This window comes from Pleurodeles waltl, chromosome 12 (assembly GCF_031143425.1).
Source record: "Pleurodeles waltl isolate 20211129_DDA chromosome 12, aPleWal1.hap1.20221129, whole genome shotgun sequence".
Classification (NCBI taxonomy): Eukaryota; Metazoa; Chordata; class Amphibia; order Caudata; family Salamandridae; genus Pleurodeles; species Pleurodeles waltl.
In genome coordinates this window covers 282,651,616-282,675,829 of record NC_090451.1, presented here as the reverse complement: position 1 = coordinate 282,675,829, position 24,214 = coordinate 282,651,616, and the positions used below count along the sequence as shown (strand labels likewise).

The following is a 24,214-nucleotide window of genomic DNA, read 5'->3' as shown; positions in this document are numbered from 1 at the left end:
CATGATATTTTGGTGAAGGCCTTAAAGAAGAAGTTCCAATTTGTAATTCCACATAAAATCTTGTAAAAATGTGTCATTTTGAGCATATCATTTAGTTGGATTGCATTAAAGTAGTTTTTATATCATGAAAAAGCACTGCTTGAACATTGATTTGATTGTGTTCTTTTTTTGTGTTGCTCAGCTGTGAGATTCTAGCCCAAAACGTATTTGAATCAGCCTTGGGATGCTCTGCCTCCATACCTTGAGATTAAGGTTTTGCATTTCAACACTTTGATAACTGCACCAGGAAGGGAGTTTACGTTGTGACCTCTCTGACAAATGCAAAATTAAAGCGTTGCACTTAGAACTCTATGATAACTACTGTAGGGAGAACATTCCTGTGGTAAACTCCTTCACGAAACTCCAGAGGGAGAGATTCAACATTGTTCAGCACTGACATAGCTTCTTCAAAAGACCTCTAGTTGGGTGGTGCTAGAGATGTCTCCATTTCATTGTGTACATTTGTAATTTTGAGTTTAGTATTTCGTTTTTTGTGAATTAACCTTTATATTTTTGTATACAAGGCATTGATGTGCTAAGATGTATTGTGGATTGTGTAAAGTTTATTTAACATTGTTAGTTTGAATTTGTTTTATTTTAGCTTTGTTTTATAAGCTATGGTGGTGATATTCAATTCCTGATAAATCAAGGTGGTAGTAACATAGACTTTTCCCTTATACTGTGGGAACGTCTTGCTTAAATTGTATTTTGATGACCAATACTTTTTGAAGTTGAATGCATTTAAAATAGGGGTATTGTTTTGAGTAAACTACCCTTCATCCTGGTCTTTTTTGTTAGTATCTGGTCCCTGGCCCACCATTCCCTGACACTAATTTTGGTTTTACTGTCTTCATAGCAACAAGATCTCTGGTACATGTTGCTTTCTTTTGAAGAACTGAAGGAAATGTCTTTCTTGCACTTATAGGTCGAAGGTTGGTGGTCCATGCAGCAGTCTCGCCCTGTTTAGGTTTTATGAATTCTTGACCTACCTAAATATCTTATTTGTCACCTTAGGTTGTGCAAAATGTAGCTGCCACATCTATTACTTATTTCAACCGAGCACACTTCTACTAAACCCTTGTTGGACTTCCTCCACAGGTTATCAGTGAATAAACAGATCTTATTAAGATACTTTACCTGGTGCTTATGACACTTGCTAGCACTTTACTTGAGTAACTCATCTATCTTATCAAGCCCTAAATGCATTCTCTCATGCCTTGTTTCTTGTCTTACATAATCTTGGTTGGTCACACTAGAGTAAGCAGACATTCTTTTCTTGGTTCTCACTCCTGTTTCCAGTAGACCTGAGATAAAAGAATGCCCATGTGATGAGTACAGGGTGAGTAATGTGCCTCTGAGACTGCAGGCTGCATTGCGAGTGTATGTTTCAATTTCCAGCGCTCACAAGGACCCTTCACTAACATCTGAACCAGTCATCGTGAATTACGTTTTAAGCTTTCGTGGCCCTTTCAGGTTCGTCCTGTATTTTTATGCTATTCTCAACTTTGTCTTATTTTCCCAACACAGTTTTTAATTTGCTCTGCATAACTGAGTGTAACAAATATGAATGTTGGTGTAAGTTTCATATTAAATGAGAAGAGAAAATTACTCACACTTGTAGGCAAATGATGTGGACCACATCAGTTGTTTGTGTAGTAATGCATTTGAAATGCTTATTTTTGACTCAGTACTATTCTTTTCAGCTTCTGGGTTACAATGAAAAGCCAGTAAATCTGCAAATGTTCATCGGCACAGCAGATGATAGATACCTGAGACCCCATGCCTTCTACCAAGTGCACAGAATCACCGGGAAGACTGTTGCCACAGCCAGCCAAGAGATTGTAATTACCAGCACAAAAGTCTTGGAGATTCCTCTTCTTCCAGAGAATAATATGTTAGCCAGGTATTTTCATACTTAAAAGTACAACTTTCATTTATTTACTATTTTTTATTGTTAGGTAAAATCCCACGTGTATTCTGTAGCTATTAAATAGAAACATCATTTTTTCCCGCTGGAGGTTTCTTTTCCTTTCACCTCCTGGAAGAACTTTTTCCCACCTGTTGGATTGCATGCAAATCTTTGAATGCATTGATTATAGCCCCCAGTGATTCAACGTATTATAAAGCTGATCATAACACAGTTGCTGTACGCTTGTTTTATCTTTTTTGCACTTGGAAGTTATGCTACGACATTACTCTGCCAGATGTAAGCAGTGTTGATAGCGCCACGGTTTGAGCCTTACTGTTTTTCAAGATGTTTGTTTGTTTTTGGTTTGTATAATACACAAAGGGCATATGATAGCATATTAGCTGATGTATTACAGGAATGTTTCTGTACAAAATATTATATAAAGAGCTACCCAGAAACAAAATCATTGGAAGATGATCACAAGAGTGGATAAATCATGCAGATCCCTGAGAACAGAGAGATGGGACTTGAAGGTGGACATTAATGTTGGAAGGCCGGTTTGATATAAAAGTTTGCTATGTAGAGCATTCCATTGGGGGGCGTTACCAATGCATCTGATCTAGGCATGGTTGGGTATCTTGGGTACAAACATTTGTCAATGTCTTTAGAGGGCAACCACAATTATGTTGTGTCTTTATGGAACTGATTTTGTGGGAGAGCGGGTGAGGTACTATATAATGTCATAAAGACAAGGATGAGTACATTTAAGAGTGACTTAGGCCTGGCCAATAGACAACCAAACTGGTGGTGATACGGTGAAGTTGGTTTATGGCCAGAGATGTAAGAATATTTAGGTAGGATAGTTGATGATTTTTTTAAGAGAAAAGAAAGAGCATTGCAGAAACTGCACTGCTTGCACCTCAATTTAAGGTTCTTGCATTTATTGAATGTAGTCATGGGTAGATGATGATGATGAATCTGGTGTGGCAAGGAAGATGTAGGTGCATTTTTTCAGATATTCTTTAATTAGAAAGTGTTGACCTGATCACAGTAACAGTCAAGACAATGAAGGACGACAGCCTTCTTGACACAGTCAGTCTCCATGCTGAGATTCTTGCAAATTCTAATTTTACATATATATATATATATATATATATATATATATATATATATATATATATATATATATATATATATATATATACACATATATATATACACACACACACACACATCATCCAGTGAGAGTGTTAGTTTGTTTTATACTTTGCATACTGACAGACTGGTACCTAATTTTGTACAATCTCTTTGTTGCTAATGGGTTTGTTTACAAAATGTTTAAGCTCCTAATGGGTCATAGGTATGTAGAGGTATTGAGCACAATATGAATGTCTACAGGACTAACAGGTAGTAGGTGAGAGTTGATAACTTGCACATGGAGTCTTTGTTTTGGAAAAAAAAGGTTTGTGAGAGTGCAATGATATGATTGTAAGTAGTAAATACTAACTATTGTAAGCACCCTTGAGTATTTTAACCCCTTCGCTGCCAGGCCTTTTTTTGTTTGGCTATTTGGGGTAGTTCGCACTTAGTCCCTCATAACATTCTGTCCACATATGCTATCCACACCAAATTTGCATCCTTTTTTTCCAACATCCTAGGGATTCTAACAGTACCTAGAGTTTATGAGTTTCCCTATAGGAGACCAAGAAATTAGCCAAAATATAGCTAAAATTTCGTTTTTTTTTCTTTACAAAAATGGGAAAAGTGCTGCAGTAGAAAGCATGTGTTTTGTCCCTGAAAATGGCATCAACAAAGGGTGTGTGGTGCTAAAATCACCATCTTCCCAGCTTTTAAGAACCAGGCAGACCTGAATCAGAAAACCATATGTTCGATGGCATCTGTCGCTGTAGATACGCATGTTTTGCAATAGCTCGCCATCTGGTGTTGGGCCGGAGTGTTACAAGTTGTTTTTCTTCGAAGAAGTCTTTCGAGTCACGGGACCGAGTGACTCCTCCTTTTGTCTCCATTGCGCATGGGCGTCGACTCCATCTTCGATTGTTTTTTTTCCGCCATCGGGTTCGGACGTGTTCCTGTCGCTCCGAGTTTCGGAACGGAAAGATAGCTACTTTCGGAAGATTTTGGTCGGTATTGTTGCGTTCGGGATCGGCGTAGTTAGATTAAACACCGCGTCGACGGATCGAAGAGCTCCGGTGCCCTTCGGGGGTAGTTTTTTCGATCCCCCGTTGGGGCCTGGTCGGCCCGACCGCGTGCTGAAGAACGCCGATGGAACGGACCCCGTTCCGTTTCTGCCCCAAATGCCACAATAAATACCCCTATACAGACCAACACTTGGTCTGTAACCTGTGCCTGTCACCTGAGCACAGTGAAGACACCTGCGAGGCCTGTCGTGCGTTCCGGTCCCGAAAAACACTCGAGACCGTCGAGCCAGAAGACTTCAGATGGCGTCCGCGCCGACAGCCCACCGAGAGTTCGAGGAACAAGAAGAGGAAGGTACCTTCTCGATCCAAGACTCAGACTCCGAAGGATTCGACGATACACAAACCGTGAGTAAGACGTCGAAAACCACTCAGAGGAAGATTTACAAGGCCCAGGGGACGCCACTGCCACCAGGCCATGGCTCCACCCATAAATTCGGTGACCGACCGTCGGCACCGAAAAAGGCCCAAACAGTGCCGAGATCGTCCGACTCCGGTCGAGACACCGACACGCAGCCTTCTCGGGACCGTGAAAGTGCTGGAGACAAGCATCGACACCGAGATGCCGGTGTAGACACGGCTCGACGCCGAGACAGCGGCCCCGAAGAAGATCGGCGCCGACAGGTTTCGGCCCCGAAAATGAAAAAAGTCACCTCGGAGCCGAAAAAGGACGCAGACAGGGTTTCGGTCCCGAAACAAACTGCAACCGACCCAGCTTCAGGCTCTTATACAGAAGAGCACTCGCTAACCTCCCAAATGCAAAAGCATAGGTTTGAGGAAGAGCTACAATCAACTGATGTGGACCATACGCAAAACCGAATTTTCATACAGCAGGGGACAGGAAAAATAAGCACCCTTCCCCCTATTAGAAGAAAGAGAAGGTTGGAGTTCCAAACTGAACAGACACCACAACCAAAAGTGGTGAAAAGAGTTACCCCACCACCCTCTCCTCCGCCCGTGATTAATGTCTCACCAGCACAAACTCCATCACACTCCCCAGCTCACACCACCATAAGCCAGGGTGACCAAGATCAAGACGCATGGGACCTATACGACGCCCCAGTGTCAGATAACAGTCCGGAGGCATACCCTACGAAGCCATCTCCACCAGAGGACAGCACCGCGTATTCTCAAGTGGTGGCTAGAGCAGCACAATTTCACAACGTAAGCCTCCACTCAGAACAGGTCGAGGATGATTTTTTATTCAACACACTCTCCTCCACCCACAGCTCATACCAAAGCCTGCCTATGCTCCCTGGTATGCTCCGGCACGCAAAAGAAATCTTTAAGGAGCCGGTCAAAAGTATGGCAATCACACCAAGGGTGGAAAAAAAGTATAAGGCGCCTCCTACAGACCCGGTTTTCATCACTACACAGCTGCCACCAGACTCTGTCGTTGTAGGAGCAGCTAGGAAAAGGGCCAACTCCCACACATCTGGAGATGCACCACCCCCAGATAAAGAAAGCCGCAAGTTTGATGCAGCTGGTAAGAGAGTCGCAGCACAAGCTGCAAACCAGTGGCGCATCGCGAACTCCCAGGCACTACTTGCGCGCTATGACAGAGCCCATTGGGACGAGATGCAACATCTCATTGAACATCTGCCCAAGGACTTACAAAATAGGGCAAAACAAGTGGTTGAGGAGGGACAGACCATTTCCAACAACCAGATCCGCTCCTCCATGGACGCTGCAGATACAGCTGCACGGACAATTAATACATCTGTAACTATCAGAAGGCATGCATGGCTCCGAACGTCTGGATTTAAACCAGAGATTCAACAAGCAGTTCTCAATATGCCTTTTAACGAAAAAGAACTGTTCGGTCCAGAAGTGGACACAGCGATTGAGAAACTCAAAAAAGATACGGACACTGCCAAAGCCATGGGCGCACTCTACTCCCCGCAGAGCAGAGGGAATTACAGCACATTCCGTAAAACACCCTTTAGAGGGAGGTTTCGGGGTCAGAGCACACAAGCCAGCACCTCACAAGCAACACCGTCCAGTTACCAGGGACAGTATAGAGGAGGTTTTCGGGGACAATATAGAGGAGGGCAATTCCCTAGGAATAGAGGAAGATTTCAGAGCCCCAAAACCCCTACTACTAAACAGTGACTCACATGGCACTCACCCCCTCCACACAACACCAGTGGGGGGAAGAATAAGTCATTATTACAAAGCATGGGAGGAAATCACTACAGACACTTGGGTTCTAGCAATTATCCAACATGGTTATTGCATAGAATTTCTACAATTCCCTCCAAACATACCACCAAAAGCACAAAATTTGACAAAACATCATTCCAATCTCCTGGAGATAGAAGTGCAGGCACTATTGCAAAAGAATGCAATCGAATTAGTGCCAAACACACAAATAAACACAGGAGTTTACTCACTGTACTTTCTGATACCAAAGAAGGACAAAACGCTGAGACCAATCCTAGACCTCAGAGTAGTGAACACTTTCATCAAATCAGACCACTTTCACATGGTCACACTACAAGAAGTATTGCCATTGCTAAAACTACACGACTACATGGCAACTTTAGACCTCGAGGATGCTTATTTCCATATACCAATACACCCATCGCACAGGAAATACCTAAGGTTTGTATTCAAGGGAATACATTACCAATTTAAGGTACTGTCTTTCGGATTAACAACCGCACCAAGAGTCTTTACCAAATGTCTAGCGGTAGTCGCTGCACACATAAGAAGGCAGCAAATACATGTGTTCCCATATCTAGACGACTGGCTAATCAAGGCCCATTCGTTAATAGAGTGCTCAAATCACACAAAACATATCATACAAACCCTCTTCAAACTAGGGTTCACCGTCAACTTCACAAAATCCAAAATTCTGCCGCGCAAGGTACAACAATACCTAGGAGCCATAATAGACACATCAAAAGGAGTAGCACTCCAAGTCCACAAAGAATTCAAAATTTCAACACCATCATACAACGCATGTATCCAACACAAAGGATACAAGCAAAGATGGTACTACAACTCCTAGGCATGATGTCTTCATGCATAGCCATTGTCCCAAACGCAAGACTGCACATGAGGCCCTTACAACAGTGCCTAGCATCACAATGGTCACAAGCACAGGGTCACCTTCTAGATCTGGTGTTAATAGACCGCCAAACTTACCTCTCGCTTCTGTGGTGGAACAACATAAATTTAAACAAAGGGCGGCCTTTCCAAGACCCAGTGCCACAATACGTAATAACAACAGATGCTTCCATGACAGGGCACACCTCGATCAACACAGCATACAAGGACAATGGAACGTACATCAAACAAAACTGCATATAAATCACCTAGAACTTCTAGCAGTTTTTCAAGCACTAAAAGCTTTCCAACCAATAATAGTTCACAAATACATTCTCGTCAAAACAGACAACATGACAACAATGTATTATCTAAACAAGCAAGGGGGGACGCACTCCACGCAGTTAAGCCTGCTAGCACAAAAGATTTGGCGTTGGGCAATTCACAACCAAATTCGCCTAATAGCACAATTTATACCAGGGATCTAAAATCAACTCGCAGACAATCTCTCTCGAGATCACCAACAAGTCCACGAATGGGAAATTCACCCCCAAATTCTGAACACTTATTTCAAACTCTGGGGAACACCTCAGATAGACCTGTTTGTGACAAAGGAGAACGCAAAATGCCAAAACTTCGCATCCAGATACCCACACAAACAGTCCCAAGGCAATGCCCTATGGATGAACTGGTCAGGGATATTTGCTTACGCTTTTCCTCCTCTCCCTCTCCTTCCTTACCTGGTAAACAAACTCAGTCAAAACAAACTCAAACTCATATTTCAGTAGTACCCTGCATCAAATTGCCCAACAGGCCAGATCTGTTGACACAACACAACCAAAAGATCAGACACCCAGATCCAGCATCGCTGAATCTAGCAATCTGGCTCCTGAAATCCTAGAATTCGGGCACTTACAACTTACCCAAGAATGTATGGAAGTCATAAAACAAGCCAGAAGGCCATCCACCAGGCACTGCTATGAAAGTAAATGGAAGAGGTTTGTTTGCTACTGCCATATTAATCAAATACAACCATTACACACAACTCCAGAACATGTAGTGGGTTACTTGCTTCACTTACAAAAATCTAACCTGGCTTTCTCTTCCATTAAAATACACCTTGCAGCAATATCTGCATACCTGCAGACTACCTATTCAACTTCCCTATATAAGATACCAGTCATTAAAGCATTCATGGAGGGCCTTAGGAGAATTATATCACCAAGAACACCACCTGTTCCTTCATGGAACCTAAATGTTGTCCTAACTAGACTTATGGGTCTACCTTTTGAACCCATGCACTCCTGTGAAATACAGTTCCTAACCTGGAAGGTGGCATTTCTCATCGCCATTACTTCCCTAAGAAGAGTAAGCGAGATTCAGGCGTTTACAATACAGGAACCTTTTATACAACTACACAAGAATAAGGTCGTCCTAAGGACCAATCCTAAATTTTTGCCAAAGGTTATTTCACCGTTCCATCTAAATCAAACAGTGGAACTTCCAGTGTTCTTTCCACAGCCAGATACCGTAGCTGAAAGGGCACTACATACATTAGATGTCAAAAGAGCATTGATGTATTACATTGACAGAACAAAGAACATCAGAAAGACTAAACAACTATTTATTGCATTTCAAAAACCTCATGCTGGAAACCCAATATCAAAACAAGGTATAGCCAGATGGATATTTAAATGCATCCAAATCTGCTACCTTAAAGCTAAACAACAGCTGCCCATTACACCAAGGGCACACTCAACCAGAAAGAAAGGTGCTACCATGGCCTTTCTAGGAAACATCCCAATGCAAGAAATATGTAAGGCAGCCACATGGTCTACGCCTCACACATTCACCAAGCACTACTGTGTAGACGTGTTATCCGCACAACAAGCCACAGTAGGTCAAGCCGTATTAAGAACATTATTTCAGACTACTTCCACTCTTACAGGCTGATCCACCGCTTTTGGGGAGATAACTGCTTACTAGTCTATGCAAAACATGCGTATCTACAGCGACAGATGCCATCGAACTGAAAATGTCACTTACCCAGTGTACATCTGTTCGTGGCATCAGTCGCAGTAGATTCGCATGTGCCCACCCGCCTCCCCGGGAGCCTGTAGCAGTTTGGAAGTTACCTTCAACTATTTGTATATGTATCATCTCAACCTTAAATAGGTGCATACTTAGTCACTCCATTGCATGGGCACTATTACTACAATTCAACTCCTACCTCACCCTCTGCGGGGAAAAACAATCGAAGATGGAGTCGACGCCCATGCGCAATGGAGACAAAAGGAGGAGTCACTCGGTCCCGTGACTCGAAAGACTTCTTCGAAGAAAAACAACTTGTAACACTCCGGCCCAACACCAGATGGCGAGCTATTGCAAAACATGCAAATCTACTGCGACTGATGCCACGAACAGATGTACACTGGGTAAGTGACATTTTCATTCTCAACACAATTTTGGCATTTTACTGAGATATACCCCATTTTTTCTATTTTTTGTGCTTTCAGCCTCCTTCCAGTTAGTGAAAAAAATGGGTTTGAAACCAGTGCTGGATCCCGGACAGCTAAACATGTCTGAAAAGTAGACAAAACTCTGAATTCAGCAGAGGGTCATTTGTTTAGATCCTTCAAGGTTTTCTTACAGAATGTAACAGCTACAATAAAAAATATTGAAATTGAAGTGAAAAAAAGAGGCATTTCTGTCCACACTTTCTTCTTTAACTTTTTCCAGCTATGGCAGATTTTTTAAAGCAATACACCGTTATGTCTGCTAGACTCCTCTGGTTGTGGGTATATATAGGGCTTGTAAGTTCATCAAGAACCATAGGTACCCAGAACCAATAAACGAGCTGCACCTTGCAATGGGTTTTCATTGTTTACTGGGTATACAGCAACTCATTTGGTGAAATATAAAGATTGGAAAAAAAAGGTATCAAGGAAACCTTTGTATTTCCAAAATGCGCACAAGATAAGGTGTTGAGAAGCAGTGGTTACTTGCACATCTCTGAATTCCGGCATCTCCATACTAGCATGTGAATTCCAGGGCATTTCTCAAATAGACATTTTTACACACTGTCTTACACTTGGAAGGAAATGATGTAGAGAAAGACAAGGGCCAATAACAAGAAAGACAAGGGGCAATAGCACTTGTTCTTCTATTCTGTATTCCCCAAGTTTGCTGATAAAAATGGAACCTCACTTGTGTGGGTAGGCTTAGTGCCCGCAACAGGAAACGCAACATGGATACATCACATTTTAACATTCCTAAAAACACGTCAGATTTCAAAGTGCCTAGCTGTGGATTTTGGCCTCTAGCACAGCCAGCATCTAAGGAAACATACCAAACCTGTGCATTTTTTTAAAGCTAGACACCTAGGGGAATCCAAGATGGGGTGACTTGTGGAGCTTTCACCAGGTTCTGTTACCCAGAATCCTTTGCAAACCTCAAAATTTGGCAAACAAACGCTTTCCTCACATTTCGGTGATGGAAAGTTCTGGAATCTGAGAGGAGCCTCAAATTTCCTTACACCCAGCACTCCCCCAAGACTCCTGATAAAAATAGTAACTCACTTGTGTGAGTAGGCCTACTGCCTGCGACGTGATGCCCCAAAACACAGCATGGACACATCACATTTTCCCAAACAATACTGACCTGTTTTTTGCAAAGTGCCTAGCTGTGGATTTTGGCCTCTCGCTCATCTGGCACAGAGGAAAACTTAGCAAACGTGGACATTTCTGAAAACCAGACACCTAGGGGAACCCAGGATCGGGTAACCCGGAATTGTTAGCAAACCTCAAACTTTGGCAAACACTTTTCCCTCACATTTCGGTGTTGCAAAGTTCTGGAATCTCAGGGGAGCCGCAAACTTTCTTCTATCCAGCATTCCCCCACATCTCCAGATAAAAATGGTATCTCACTTGTATGGGTAGGCCTAGTGCGCGCGACAGAAAATGCCCTAAAACTCTACGTGGACACATCAAAATTATCAATTACAAAACTACCTGTTTTTGTGGGGGGCATCTGTGGTTTTGGTCCTGGGCTCAGCAGCCATCTAGGGAAACCTACCAAACCCATAGATTTCTGAAAACTAGACACCCGAGGGGGTACAGGGAGGTGTGACTTGCGTGGATACCCCAGTCTTTTCTTACCCAGAATCCTCAGCAAACCTCAAATTTAGTTAGATAAACACATTTTCCCCACATTTCTATGTGGGATCACTGCACCAGCACAAATTTCCTACCACCCAACGTTTACCTCATTCTCCCAATAAAAATGATACCTCACTTGTTTGGTGGTCCCAGTGCCTGTGACAGGGAAGAGACAAAAACATGTTGAAATTGAGGGGGAACTAAAATGGGTCCAGAAGGGCAGTTTTGAAAAGAAAAACAAACGTTTTTAGGCTGACAAGTGGGGCAGAATTTTGATTGGTATAGATGCGACAATGCTGGGTGGTAGGATTTTTGTGGATTCCTGCAGATTCCAGAAGGTTCCATTACAAAAATGTGGCAAAAATGTGTGATTTCAAGCAAAGTTGGAGGTTTGCAGGGCATTGTGGATAAGAAAATGGTGTGGGTGCATGTGAAGCACACCACCCTGGACTCACCCAGATGTTTAGTTTTCAGATGTGTCTAGGTCTCGTAGATTTTTCTAGATGGCAGAGTCCCAAAGTCCAAAAAGTGCAGCCCTCACCATTCCAAGTGGGACGATTTCAAGAGTTAGCCAAGCTCTCATGGCCCAAATGCAAAATCCAAAATAATCAAATGTTCTCTTGCTTGCTGTTGGGGTAAGATCTTTTTGAGCAGAGGAAGAGCTGAAACACTGTTACCCTGAGGTGGGGCATAACTGAAACATACAAAAAAATCTTGCCCCTTGGGCAAGGCAACATACTTGTAAAATAATCCCTGGTGGTTAGTCTCTTTCTACCCCCCGGGGGCAGATTGGCCGAAAAAACAGACGATCTAGCCCCACAGTGGAAGCCAAAATGCATATCAATTATTGCCTCCAGAGGAGCAACCCTTGCCTAAATGGTCGCTCCCCAAAATAAACAAAAAAAACCCTGGTGCCTAGTGAGCGTGCCAGTGTCATCAGATCGCCGAGGGGGGAGGTCGAGGGTGGCAGGGGGTGGTTGGGTGGCCCACGGGAGGAGCGGTAGTACTCCCCCCGTGGGCCGGGTGCAGGACGAGCTGGTCTTGTCCTCGGCACGCGGCAACCATGGCAGAGACCAACTTGTCCATGGCACCCATGGGGTTAAGGGAATTTTTTCTGCATGATAATTTCGATTATAGGCTAGGTGACCGTGCACTAGGTAGTTACCCATGTACATGTGTTTGATAAGCCACAAAAGCTGATCCATCTCTAACGTTTTCAGCACAGAATGAAGATGTGACTAGTGTGACCTTTAACACCTTCAGAGCTTGAGTGTTTACAGTGAGTAGTCTCTCTTTGGAGAGGTTTTGCTTATAGTTAACACTGGTCTTTGTAGATCCTTTTCAATATTCTGCGCTGTATTCCTCATGAGGTTGTCTGCAAGCAGTGTGGCACAGGGTAATCTCTGCGTATCGTGCTAAGTTTTTATAGTACCCACTTTTCTACTGCTGTCTGCCTAATCTCTCGAGAGAGTCACTTGCTGTGAAGGATTTGATACCAGCTAAAGGCTGACGTAGTAGAACATTATTTACATAACAGGGCTTGAGTGTCTGGAAAACATGAAACAAATCCATAAAGGATTTTCATGTTAAGTATTAATTTAAGTAATTTCATATACTTTTTAAAATGTAGAACAAAAATAAAACTGCAGAACTTATTTTTAGTTTCAAATAAACTTATTGTGAATGTATTTAATTACTTATTTTGTTGGCATAAAGAACACATTTTATTAAATATTACGTGATGTAGAGGTCATTAAAAATAATGTAATTATATTTTAATAAAAATTAATGTTACATCAATCGTTAACAAAGTTATTAAAATATTTTAAATATATTAAAATATACATTTATTTATATTGTTTACTAGTTTAAATTATTTAATTTAACGTTATTCCTGTGGGGTTTTATTTTAAATGTCTACCTCCATTATTTTCTAAAGGAGGGTGTTGCAGTGCCAATCGTAAGTGGTGCTGGACCTAATTCAGTTCTGAGTTGGATTAAATGCATTTCTGTTTGGGTCACTATTGTGTGTAGTAATATTAGAAGTGCAGTTTTTGAATAGCGCTAAATCTTGATGTACCAGTTTGGGGGGGGGGCAAAAAAATTCTATTTTGCTTATTGCTGATGATGCAAAAATTATTGCAAAAAAAAACCCAAAAAAGAAACAGCAGATTAATACTGTGAAAACAAAATACAAGTGAGGAGTTGCTTTGAAATCTTTGGATCAAGGTTGGATCGCATCAATCTAGAAGTAAGGTTTGACTCCAAGCTGGCTTGGTCCACCCAACTTCTTAAAAGGAAGACAACATTGATATTCTGGCGGGGTACTCAACTTTGCTATGCGTCAGTGGAGCAGACTGATTGGCCCCTCCCCTGAAGAGTACAGCGCACATGCTCTTGCGGAAGGTGTATACTGGGCAGAACTCTAAAAAGATGAAAGGGTTGACTAATGCAGAGAACCGCTTCTTAAGTAGCCTACTGCTGCTCGGTCCAGGAACCCCGATGGATTGATTGAGGCATGAGCTGGGTGTTAAATCCGTTCAGCAGTATGCAGCACTACATCCAGTCCAATATTGGGTAAGAAATTGGACCAAACCAGAGTTGAAACCCTGCCTGGACATTGTGAGACGTTTGGGGGCAAGCCAAACAAGTTAAATTAACCTGGTTTAGTTATGTGGCTAACACCCTGCAAACCACAGGATGTGCTGGTTTGAACCTGGAAAAATGAAAAAGAATACCGGTCAGGCTGTGAAAAAAAGGTTTTGGATACAAGTCCATTAATCTGGCAGGGCAGAAGATAGATCGGCTTCGGACATTCAAGCCCTCTTCCATTGTTGAACCATATCTTGATAAGTTAAACCCTCCTTTTAAAAGTTAGTATATTAATTTTAGGCTCGGTACTCTGCCGGTGAAACAGAACTAGCTCATGGAAAAAGGATGGGAGTAGTCCATCTAATCCTGGATGTTACCTGGGAAGGGGGATTTTGGGGAGGGAGGAGGGAGCATGTAATGCACTTTGTTGTTTTGTATTTTTATGTTGAAAGCCAGAAGAGAATATCTCCACCTGCTTTTAATTGCTTATTCCACAAAAAATTGTAAGGACACTTTGATTTTGTGTGCTTTTATTTTTACTTGCCAATATCTTTGGAGACGCTTGACGAATCTTCATGGTACTTTCCAAAATCATTTTCCAGTCGCATCTGCTACTATCAGGAAAGGTTCAGGGTGATACGTCCAGGGGGGCCAAGAAAAAGGGTGGGTCCCAAAACAAGTTTTCCCCGTTCATTATTCCATAGAGATTTTGAGCAGTGATAGCGCCAAAACTACTGGACGGAATTACCCCAAATTAGGAAGAAAGGGAGGTCCTAGTCCAGAAAGCAACCCTTTTTTGTTTTGGTGTAATTCTGTTCAGTAGTTTTTGAGAAATTAGGGGAAAACAAATTTGTATATGCAGGGACTTTAATTATTTGCGACCCCCCTCCTGATCTCGTGCAGATGCGCCGAACATGTTTAAAAAAAAAAAAAAAGAAACGGAAGCACGAGCTTACACGCTTCTGCTTATTCTGCACCCTGGTGGGCCAAGCCCTGGGGGTAATCTTTTTTTTTAGTGTGAGGGGGCGGGGGTGGCTTTTGCCCTCCCCCTGCTGCAGCCCCAGGGACCACCACCCCCTCAGGGCGAAATGGATATTATGTGCGGGGATCACCACTTCCCTGTGGCAAAATTGTTGGCATGGGGGAGGTCCTTTGGCCTCCTCTCAGCCCTGGGGACCGCCACCTCCCCGAGGCTTCAATTACTTAATAGGCGGCCCCCCTGCCCCCCCCCCCCCCACCCCCTGCAGCCCTCGGGATCAGCACCTCAGTGGGACTATATAAAATGGATGGGGGAGGGGTGCCTGACCCCTCTCCCCACCTGGGGACCACCACCTACTAAGGGCTTCAGTACTATTTAGTGTGGGGGCCCCGTGATCCCCCCCACTGCGCTGGAGATCACCATCTCCCCGTGGCTATAAGAAACAGAAAATAGTGATGGGGGTCTGTTTCAGACCACCTTTAGCCCTAGGGATCACCACCACCTACTAAGGGCTTCAGTACTATTTAGTGTGGGGTCCCCGTGATCCCCCGGCTGTCCTGGAGATCACCATCTCCCCGTGGCTATAAGAAACAGAAAATAGTGATGAGGGTCTGTTCCAGACTACCTTTAGCCCTAGGCATCACCACCTCCCCGGGGCTATGTACACGTTGGAGGGGTGCTGCGAGGTCCCCTTCAAGGAGCCACTGATGGCACTGGGGACCACCACATCTCAGGTCCGGTTTCTGCTATGTCCTGTTAGAAACAGCTTCCTGCTTGCTGAAGCAATGTCACAGCGAGGGAAGCCTTAACGCTTCCCCTGCGGTGCCAGATAGCCCATAAAGGGCCTTTTTGAAAACTAAAAAATTAAATAAATAAATGAGGGACCACAGGGGAACCCTTGAGGGCTCCCTCGCGGTCCCAGATAGCCCATAAAGGGGTAAGAAAAAAAACACAGAACAGTATCTCAGTGTGAATGTGACTGAGCACACAGGGTTGGAGACCAACCGGATTAGTTTCCCTTTTTTTTTTTTTTTTTTTTGTACAAATTATTTTAATTTTTAAAGATGGCAGGCACATGTTTTTAATTGTACAGAAATATCTCATTCTAAGTACATCAAATAAAAAAAATAAAAAAAAATCTCTCTCCTCACTTCATTTCTCTTTCAGTCAGTTTCTCGCACTCCGAGCCCCATGCACCCACTCACAGCCCCATCAGACCCTCACACACCCACACACAGACCCACTCAGCCAGTTAAGCACATTCACAAACCCACGCAGACTCTCACACACACCCACAGACCCACTGACAGCCGCATACACCCACTCACAGACCTGCGTACACACTGACTCTCCCACTAAAACACTGATGAATGCACTCTCACACCCAGACATACTCTCACAGACACTCTCACCCCCAAGTCATCCTTTTCACACCTATTCTGACACTCAGAAAGGCTGCGGCCAACTTCCGCCACGCACGACCACAGCATTGGTTTGGGTGGTTAGGGGGGATCGCCGCAGGGTCTGACTGCGCCAGGTCTTGCGGGCAACCTCCACTGCGCATGGGCAAAGGCTGTGCATGGTGCAAAGTTGGTTGGTTATACTAGGTTGGCCGCGCACGGCCAAAGGCTGTGCACAGCAGTGGTTGGATTAATATATAGTAATAAAAATTGCTATATGTTTAAAAAAAACAAAAAAAAATAATTCACTGAAAAAAGCAAAGGTTGCAGGGACGTTATAGTTAGGAAATAGAATAAAAAATATAAAAAATCACCAGTTATAGATAGTTACCTAAAGTAACTATAACGTGCCCTAAGGTAACTATAACTTGCAATGTAATATGTGCAGTAACATTTTTGACAAAAAAACTGTGCAAGGCCGCGGTACAGTTATAGTTCCCTTTGGGCACGAGTCAGTTACTTGAGGTAACTCTAACTGGTGAATTTCTATGGTTTTGTACGTTTAAAATGTGAGCCTAACTGTATCGTCCCTGTAACCTTTGGTTTTCTGAGTGTTAAAAAAAAAAAAAAAATATATATATATATATATATATATATATATATATATATATATATATATAGTCGCCAGTTATAGTTAGGACCATGTGTCCACAGAAAAAGCATTCTTTGACTTGCCTATATCTTTGGCACCATTTGACGAATCTTCACGAAAGTTTCCAAAAAAGTGGCCTGGTGTTTCTTTTTGCGCACAGGAAGTTTTGGGGTGATCCGTCAAGTGGGAGCTGACAAAAAGGAGGCTCAAAAAACGTTGTATTTCCCATGTTAATTCCCATAGGACCTGGCAACACATTTACAGCCCGATCCACTGGACGGAATTACACCAAATTTGGCAGAAACCTATCTGCTGGTACGCAATTTGTGCTTTTTGATATTTGGTGTAAATCCGTTCAGCAGTTTAGGAGATATTTAGGGGTAAATAAATTTGTATATATCTGGCCACGAATAATTCACAAAATTCCAGAATGTTTAGGAATACTTGTGCGAGAAGAAGCGTTTGCAATTGGCTGACTGCAACCTGACTAGAAAGTTGCGGCTGCCATTTTATTTCATGGGACGCGGTCCTGGGGGTGAAAATACAAATTGAAAGTGGCATAAGTGATCAGGGTGAAAGTACCCTGACCCCAGAGGTGGTGATTTAGGTGTTTTAGGGGCAAATTGTAGGTTTAATCTATTTTCGCGATACAGCACGAGTTTTAGCAAATTTCATCAGATTTTCTGCAAAATATTTGTGATTATGCAAAAGTTTGAAAGAAAAACCACACTCATTCATACACTAATACATTCATTCATACATGCACTCAGAGGCTCAGGCACCCACTCAGACCCACTCATAGACTCACACACCCACTTTCACACTCACACACCCACTGACTGGGACATGCCCTTTGGCCAATCTGCGCTGCGCATGGCCAAAGGCCATGTGTGGCGCAGGGTTGGGTGTTTATAAGGGCGGGGGTTGGAATAACGTATAATAATAAAATTTACTTTACATAAAAAAAAAAAAAATAGAAATTCACTGAAAAAATAAGGTTACAGGGAGGTTATAGATAGGTTCTGAATTTACAACACCCTGCCTGTTGACATCAGTCCTTTTGTTTCTGCACCAGCCTAGGCGCAGATCTGGAGAAGAGCTACCCCAGTCATTTTTTTATTAACTGCAACATTTTGTTGAACTCGTTTTTGACGAGATTTAGTGCGTCGAGGGATGTCCCGTAAGACTGGATTCAAGCCCTGCAACTCCTGTCACCGCATGATGTTGGAGATGGATCCACACCTCGTGTACCTCTGGTGTTTGGAGCAAGACCACGACCTGAAGTCGTGTGCAGAGTGTCGGGCCATGAACCCGAAAACTTTGAGGGAATGGTCCCTGAAGCTCATGGCGGCCCGACACTCCACTCCGGATTGTTCCTGATTTTGTTCGAGAGGAAGGTCAGGAGACCGGTCACAAAGTCACCTCCATTCTTCTTCTTCTTCCAAGTCATCAGGACCTTCGAGTAAGGAGAAGTCAAAGAAGGCAAAACATTCTTTGACTTCGCCCTGTCGCTCGCATGACGCGACTCAAGAAGAGCGTCAACGCCCTAGGCCTCCATCCTCTGAGCCTCAGCCTGAGTCTGCTCTGTGCCTACCTTATTTTCCAGGAGCAGGGGCTACCTCTGCCCAACTTAAGGGGTTCTGTGAGGTCATGCACCTCATTTTTGGGAAGCCTGACCCATCCTTGGTACCTTTGGGCCCAGGGGAGTTGGTGAGGGCCTTCTCGGGTTCAAAGTCGGCGACTTTGGCCCGACTCCGGAGGGCACCTCATGATCGGCTTCCGGATCCGTCCCGACGCTGGTAGTGCCAATGTGATCTTTCCCGGTGTTGGGTCAGATGTTGACGCTCCCGGCACAGATTGGGCCCACAATAGACGTCAACCCTATACTCATTCCCGACGACTCGGAGCCGGACCGGCGTCGCTTGACGCAGATTACGTTTTCCATGAGCTCTGCTGTGCACAGTGTTGATCCTGAACCCTATTACTGTGGGTATGGATACGGTGGATAGTGTAGAGGGGTCGCTTGACCCTTTAGAAGACCAGCTTGAGCCTGACCTGAGCTGGGTACAGGAATTGGGTGATGCCAGTGGGTTGGATGCCTCCCCTGACACTGGCATGTTTTTTCCCCGTACTGTGGCTACGGAGGCGGGAGTGTCTTATTCTGTGGTGGTGAGAAGGGCAGCTGAGGTTTTGAACCTCAGGCTTTCCTCGGAGGAGGTAAGGCCTAACCTCTTGACCTTGAAAAAGTCACCTGAGTGACAAAACACGTGTTGGCTGTTTTTGATGAACACTTTGTCTATATGAAGCAAACTGTGCCTTCAATTAAAGAAACCTTCTTCAATGAACTTGGGATACCTACGCATTTTTTCTTCACCCACATCAACTTACCAGGGATACTAATCCATGTTACTTGATCATGTTGTATCTCTGTGTGCTGTGATCCCACATTGCTTATTGTATTTGTGTATTTCTATGCACAATTTTGTGTCTACATGGTAGTTAGACACCTGACCACTGGCACCAGCTTTGATCTTGCTAACATTTGTTGCTCATACATACTGTGTGTACTCCCCGGAGGAGCGGCATTTGTCACCCTTACTACCCCTTGTTTCGTGCCCTAGGCATAGCTTTGTCCGCTTGTGGTGAGCTGCACTCTGGGTCACATAATTTTATTACGACCAGCTTCTGGCCGGGTACAATTCTACATTACTATATTGGACATGGCCTCGTTTGATGACAATCGGGACACTTCTGATGGATACAACTACCTGTGGATTCCTCACCTAATGAATACTCCCATGGCACCAGCATTCAACGGAAATCTTCTTACTAGTCTCTGCACGTCAACGAGGACGTCACTCTAGCCCACGCGACGCCGTCTGACGTCATACAGGCAATAAGAGGTCCTCGACGACGTGCCGACGTCAGTTCCCTTTTTTCCGTGCATTTGAAACGGTTATCTTCGAGGGAGCAACTGTTACTTTTGTGGTTACAGTGTATTTTTGCTGCGTAGTCTTTCGCTGTGGTAATAATGTCGCAGAGAAAGTCTGGATTCAAGCCTTGTCGTGAGTGTGGAGGCAAGATGTCAGTGACGGATCCTCATTCCGATTGCCTTTGGTGTTTGAGCTCCGACCACGACGTCTCGACTTGTGATTCATGCCAGCACATGAATCCAAAGGCCCTCAAGGAACGTGAGGCGAAGCTGTTTATGGCGAAATCGAAGGAGAAGCATCACAAGAAGTCTTCTTCACCAAGACATCGGCGTCATCGAGACTCACGGTGCCGTAGAGAATCTCGGCGTCATTCAAAGGAGACTCGTTCCAGGTCTTCGGATCGGCGCCGAAGGACATGGGAGATCAGTCCCACGGTTACGCCGCATCCTTCGACGCCGTTGCCCTCTCCGGCGTCTCCAACTTCACCTGGACAGGCGTCGGTGATTGAGGTATTGGAGCCTCAGGTGTTTTCTCTGGCGTTGCAGACGTCGAGGCCGGCGTCGGGGTCGCCTCCGAGACAGGCTCCCCAGTATCCGGCTTTTCCCACCCCTGGAGCCGATAGTTCCGCATTCTTGAATGCGATGTATGCCATCTTCCAACAGATGGCTCCAGGGGGAGCTCCGGCTGGGCCTTTGGCCTTTTCATTGGGTGATCCTGCGCCTCTTCGGCCGGCACCCTTTATGCCCTTTCTCCCTTTTGGGAACGTGGGCTCGGCGCCAGTGTCGGCGCCGGTGGCCGCTCCGTGGCTTCAGAGGGATTGGCCCCGGGGATTTCCATCCCGTCGACGTCGGGATTTCGGCCTGTGACTCCGGTGGGTCCATCTGCTTCGACTGCTCTTTCGTCGGCGCCGAAGTTACCTGTGGCGCCGGATGCGGCGTCGGTGGCTTCTGAAGATCGGCGCCGATCTTCGACTTCGGCGGAGGCATTGTCGACTCCGCGTATTGAACAACGGCTTCATTCGAGGAGATGTGCTCTCCGTGTATTAGAGGAGCAGGAGTACCAACGAGCCCTGTAGGAAGGAGAGCTAGAGGACTCGGGTGATGGGCTGCGTGGTCTGGAGTCGGCCAGTGGGCTGGACACTTCCCCTGAGTGGGATCTTTCGTCCCCGGGTGAATATACTGAGGAAGCTGCTTCCTTTCACGCAGTGGTACGGAAGGCAGCTAGTTTTTTGGACCTGCCTTTGCCGGTGGTGGAGGCTAAACAAAACCTTCTAACAGAGGTGCTACATCCGGCCTCAGCTGCGGCGGAGCCTCTTTTGCCATTTAATGACGCTCTGCTGGATCCGGTGTTAGAGGTGTGGAAGAGGCCGGCATCTTCCCCAGCAGTTCACAGAGCCGTGGCCAGGAGGTATCGGGCGGCTCCGACTGACCCTGGTTTTCTGTCTAGGCACCCTACGCCGGAGAGCTTGGTGGTGCAGGCCTCCTGTTCATCCAAGTCAGTGCCTGGTTCTTTCCCGACGGTGCCTGGGGACAGAGATTCAAAGAAACTAGAGGCGCAGTCCAAGAAGATTTTTTCGTCCTGCAGTCTGGCGTTGAAGGCCACCAACGCAACCTGTATCCTGTGGAGGTATATTCATGCTCTGATGGATGACATTTCCTCATCGTTTACAGAGCTTCCCCAGGGTCTTTTGGATGTTGTTTCAAATGCCCAGGCTGCTGCGACCCAGATTATCCAGACGGGACTGGATACGACCGACTCGGTAGCCAGAGCAATGGGCACAACTGTGGTGGCAAGGAGGCAGGCCTGGCTCCGTAACTCGGGCTTTTCTGCGGATGTACAGTCCACATTGTTGGATCTCCCGTTTGATGGGGACAAACTGTTTGGAGCCAAGGCTGATTCGGCCTTGGAACGTTTTAAGGAGAGCAGGGCCACGGCTAAGTCGTTAGGGCTCCAAGCTCCTTCTTCCACGGCCTCTTCCAGATTTTTCAGGAGGTTTCGTGGATTTGGGCGTGGCTCTTCCTCCTCTTCCTTTCGGGGAAGATATCAGCAACCTGCCTCTTCCCATCCCTATAGATCTTTTAGAGGGAGAGGTAGGGTCCGCACCAGAGGAGCCTCTCAGCAGCACTCTGCCTCTTCCTCATCCTCTGGCGGGGTGCAGCAGGGGAAGCAGCCTTAGGCTTCCACCATTTCCCACTCACTCCTCTCCTGTAGGGGGAAGATTACAGCATTTTCTCACCAAATGGAAGACTGTTACAACGGACACTTGGGTTCTCAGTATTGTGGGAAAAGGCTACACCCTTCCCTTTCGGGAGTTCCCGCCCCTCATCCCGCCCCGCCCTTCTTATTGTTCAGAAGAACACCTCCTGTTGCTAGAACAGGAGGTACAAGCCCTCCTTTCAAAGGGCGCGGTGGAGTTGGTCCCAGAGCAGGAAAGGGGTCGAGGATGTTACTCAAGGTATTTCCTGATTCCCAAGAAGGATGGTCGTTTGAGACCAATCCTGGACCTGAGGATCTTGAATTGGTTCCTCAAGCAGGAAAAGTTCAAGATGCTGACCCTAGCACAGGTGCTTTTGGCGTTGAACAAGGAAGACTGGATGGTGTCTGTCGACTTGCAGGATGCTTACTTTCATATCCCGATACTCAAGTCACAAATCAAATCAAATCATTAGCATTTATAAAGCGCGCTACTCACCCGTGCGGGTCTCAAGGCGCTAGGGACAAAGGGGGTGGTTATCGCTGCTCGAACAGCCAGGTCTTTAGGAGTCTCCGGAAAGCGGAGTGGTCCTGGGTGGTCCTGAGGCTGGTGGGGAGGGAGTTCCAGGTCTTGGCCGCCAGGAAGGAGAAAGATCTCCCACCCGCCGTAGAGCGTCGGATGCGAGGGACGGCGGCGAGTGCGAGGCCAGAGGAGCGGAGGGGGCGGGTGGGGACGTAGAAGTTGAGCCGTCTGTTGAGGTATTCCGGTCCCTTGTCGTGGAGGGCTTTGTGTGCGTGGGTGAGAAGTCGGAAGGTGATCCTTTTGCTGACTGGGAGCCAATGCAGGTGTCTCAGGTGTGCGGAGATGTGGCTGTTGCGGGGTACGTCGAGGATGAGGCGGGCTGAGGCGTTTTGAATGCGTTGCAGGCGATTTTGGAGTTTGGCGGTGGTCCCAGCGTAGAGGGTGTTGCCGTAGTCCAGGCGGCTCGTGACGAGGGCGTGGGTCACGGTTTTTCTGGTGTCGGCGGGGATCCAGCGGAAGATCTTGCGGAGCATGCGGAGGGTGAGGAAGCAGGCGGAGGACACGGCGTTGACTTGCTTGGTCATGGTGAGAAGGGGGTCCAAGATGAAGCCGAGGTTGCGGGCGTGGTCTGCGGGGGTCGGTGCGGTGCCGAGGGCCGTGGGCCACCAGGAGTCGTCCCAGGCGGACGGGGTGTTGCCGAGGATGAGGACTTCAGTTTTTTCAGAGTTCAGCTTTAGGCGGCTGAGCCTCATCCAATCTGCGACGTCCTTCATACCCTCTTGTAGGTTGGTCTTGGCGCTGGCGGGGTCCTTGGTGAGGGAGAGTATAAGTTGGGTGTCGTCGGCGTAGGAGGTGATGATGATGTCGTGCTTGCGTACGATGTTAGCGAGGGGGCTCATGTAGACATTGAAGAGTGTCGGGCTGAGTGATGAGCCTTGAGGTACGCCGCAGATGATCTCAGTGGGTTCTGAGCGAAACGGAGGGAGGTAGACTCTTTGGGAGCGGTTTACGAGGAAGGAGGCGATCCAGTCCAGGGCCTGGTCTTGGATCCCGGTGGAGCGGAGGCGGGTGATTAGGGTACGGTGACAGACGGTGTCAAAGGCAGCCGAGAGGTCAAGAAGAATGAGGGCGACTGTTTCACCGTTGTCCATCAGGGTTCTGATGTCGTCTGTGACTGAGATGAGGGCGGATTCAGTGCTGTGGTTGGTTCGGAATCCGGTCTGTGAGGGGTCGAGCAGGTTGTTGTCTTCCAGGAAGGTGGTCAGCTGTTTGTTGACGGTCTTCTCTAATACTTTGGCTGGGAAAGGCAGAAGGGAGATGGGCCGGAAGTTTTTCAGGTCGCTCGGGTCAGCCGTAGGTTTCTTTAGTAGGGCGTTGACTTCGGCGTGTTTCCAGCATTCGGGGAAGGTAGCAGAAGAAAAAGAAGAGTTGATGACGGTCTGGAGGTGCGGGGCGATGATGTTGTCGGCTTTGTTAAAGATGAAGTGCGGGCAGGGGTCCGAAGGGGCGCCGGAGTGGATAGAGTTCATGATGGATTTGGTTTCTTCCGTGCTGATGTGGGTCCAGTTGT

General features: G+C 45.9%; 1 protein-coding gene across 3 annotated transcripts in view; it reads left to right on the top strand.

Moving 5' to 3' along the window:
- The window catches only part of NFATC3 (nuclear factor of activated T cells 3), an 821,290-nt gene that overhangs the window by 402,039 nt on the left and 395,037 nt on the right, over positions 1-24,214 (top strand). For all 3 annotated transcript variants that reach the window (XM_069216237.1, XM_069216233.1, XM_069216234.1), the window contains exon 4: positions 1,743-1,942. In XM_069216237.1, coding sequence (XP_069072338.1) covers positions 1,743-1,942 — 200 coding nt within the window. The remainder of the gene's footprint in view (positions 1-1,742; positions 1,943-24,214) is intronic.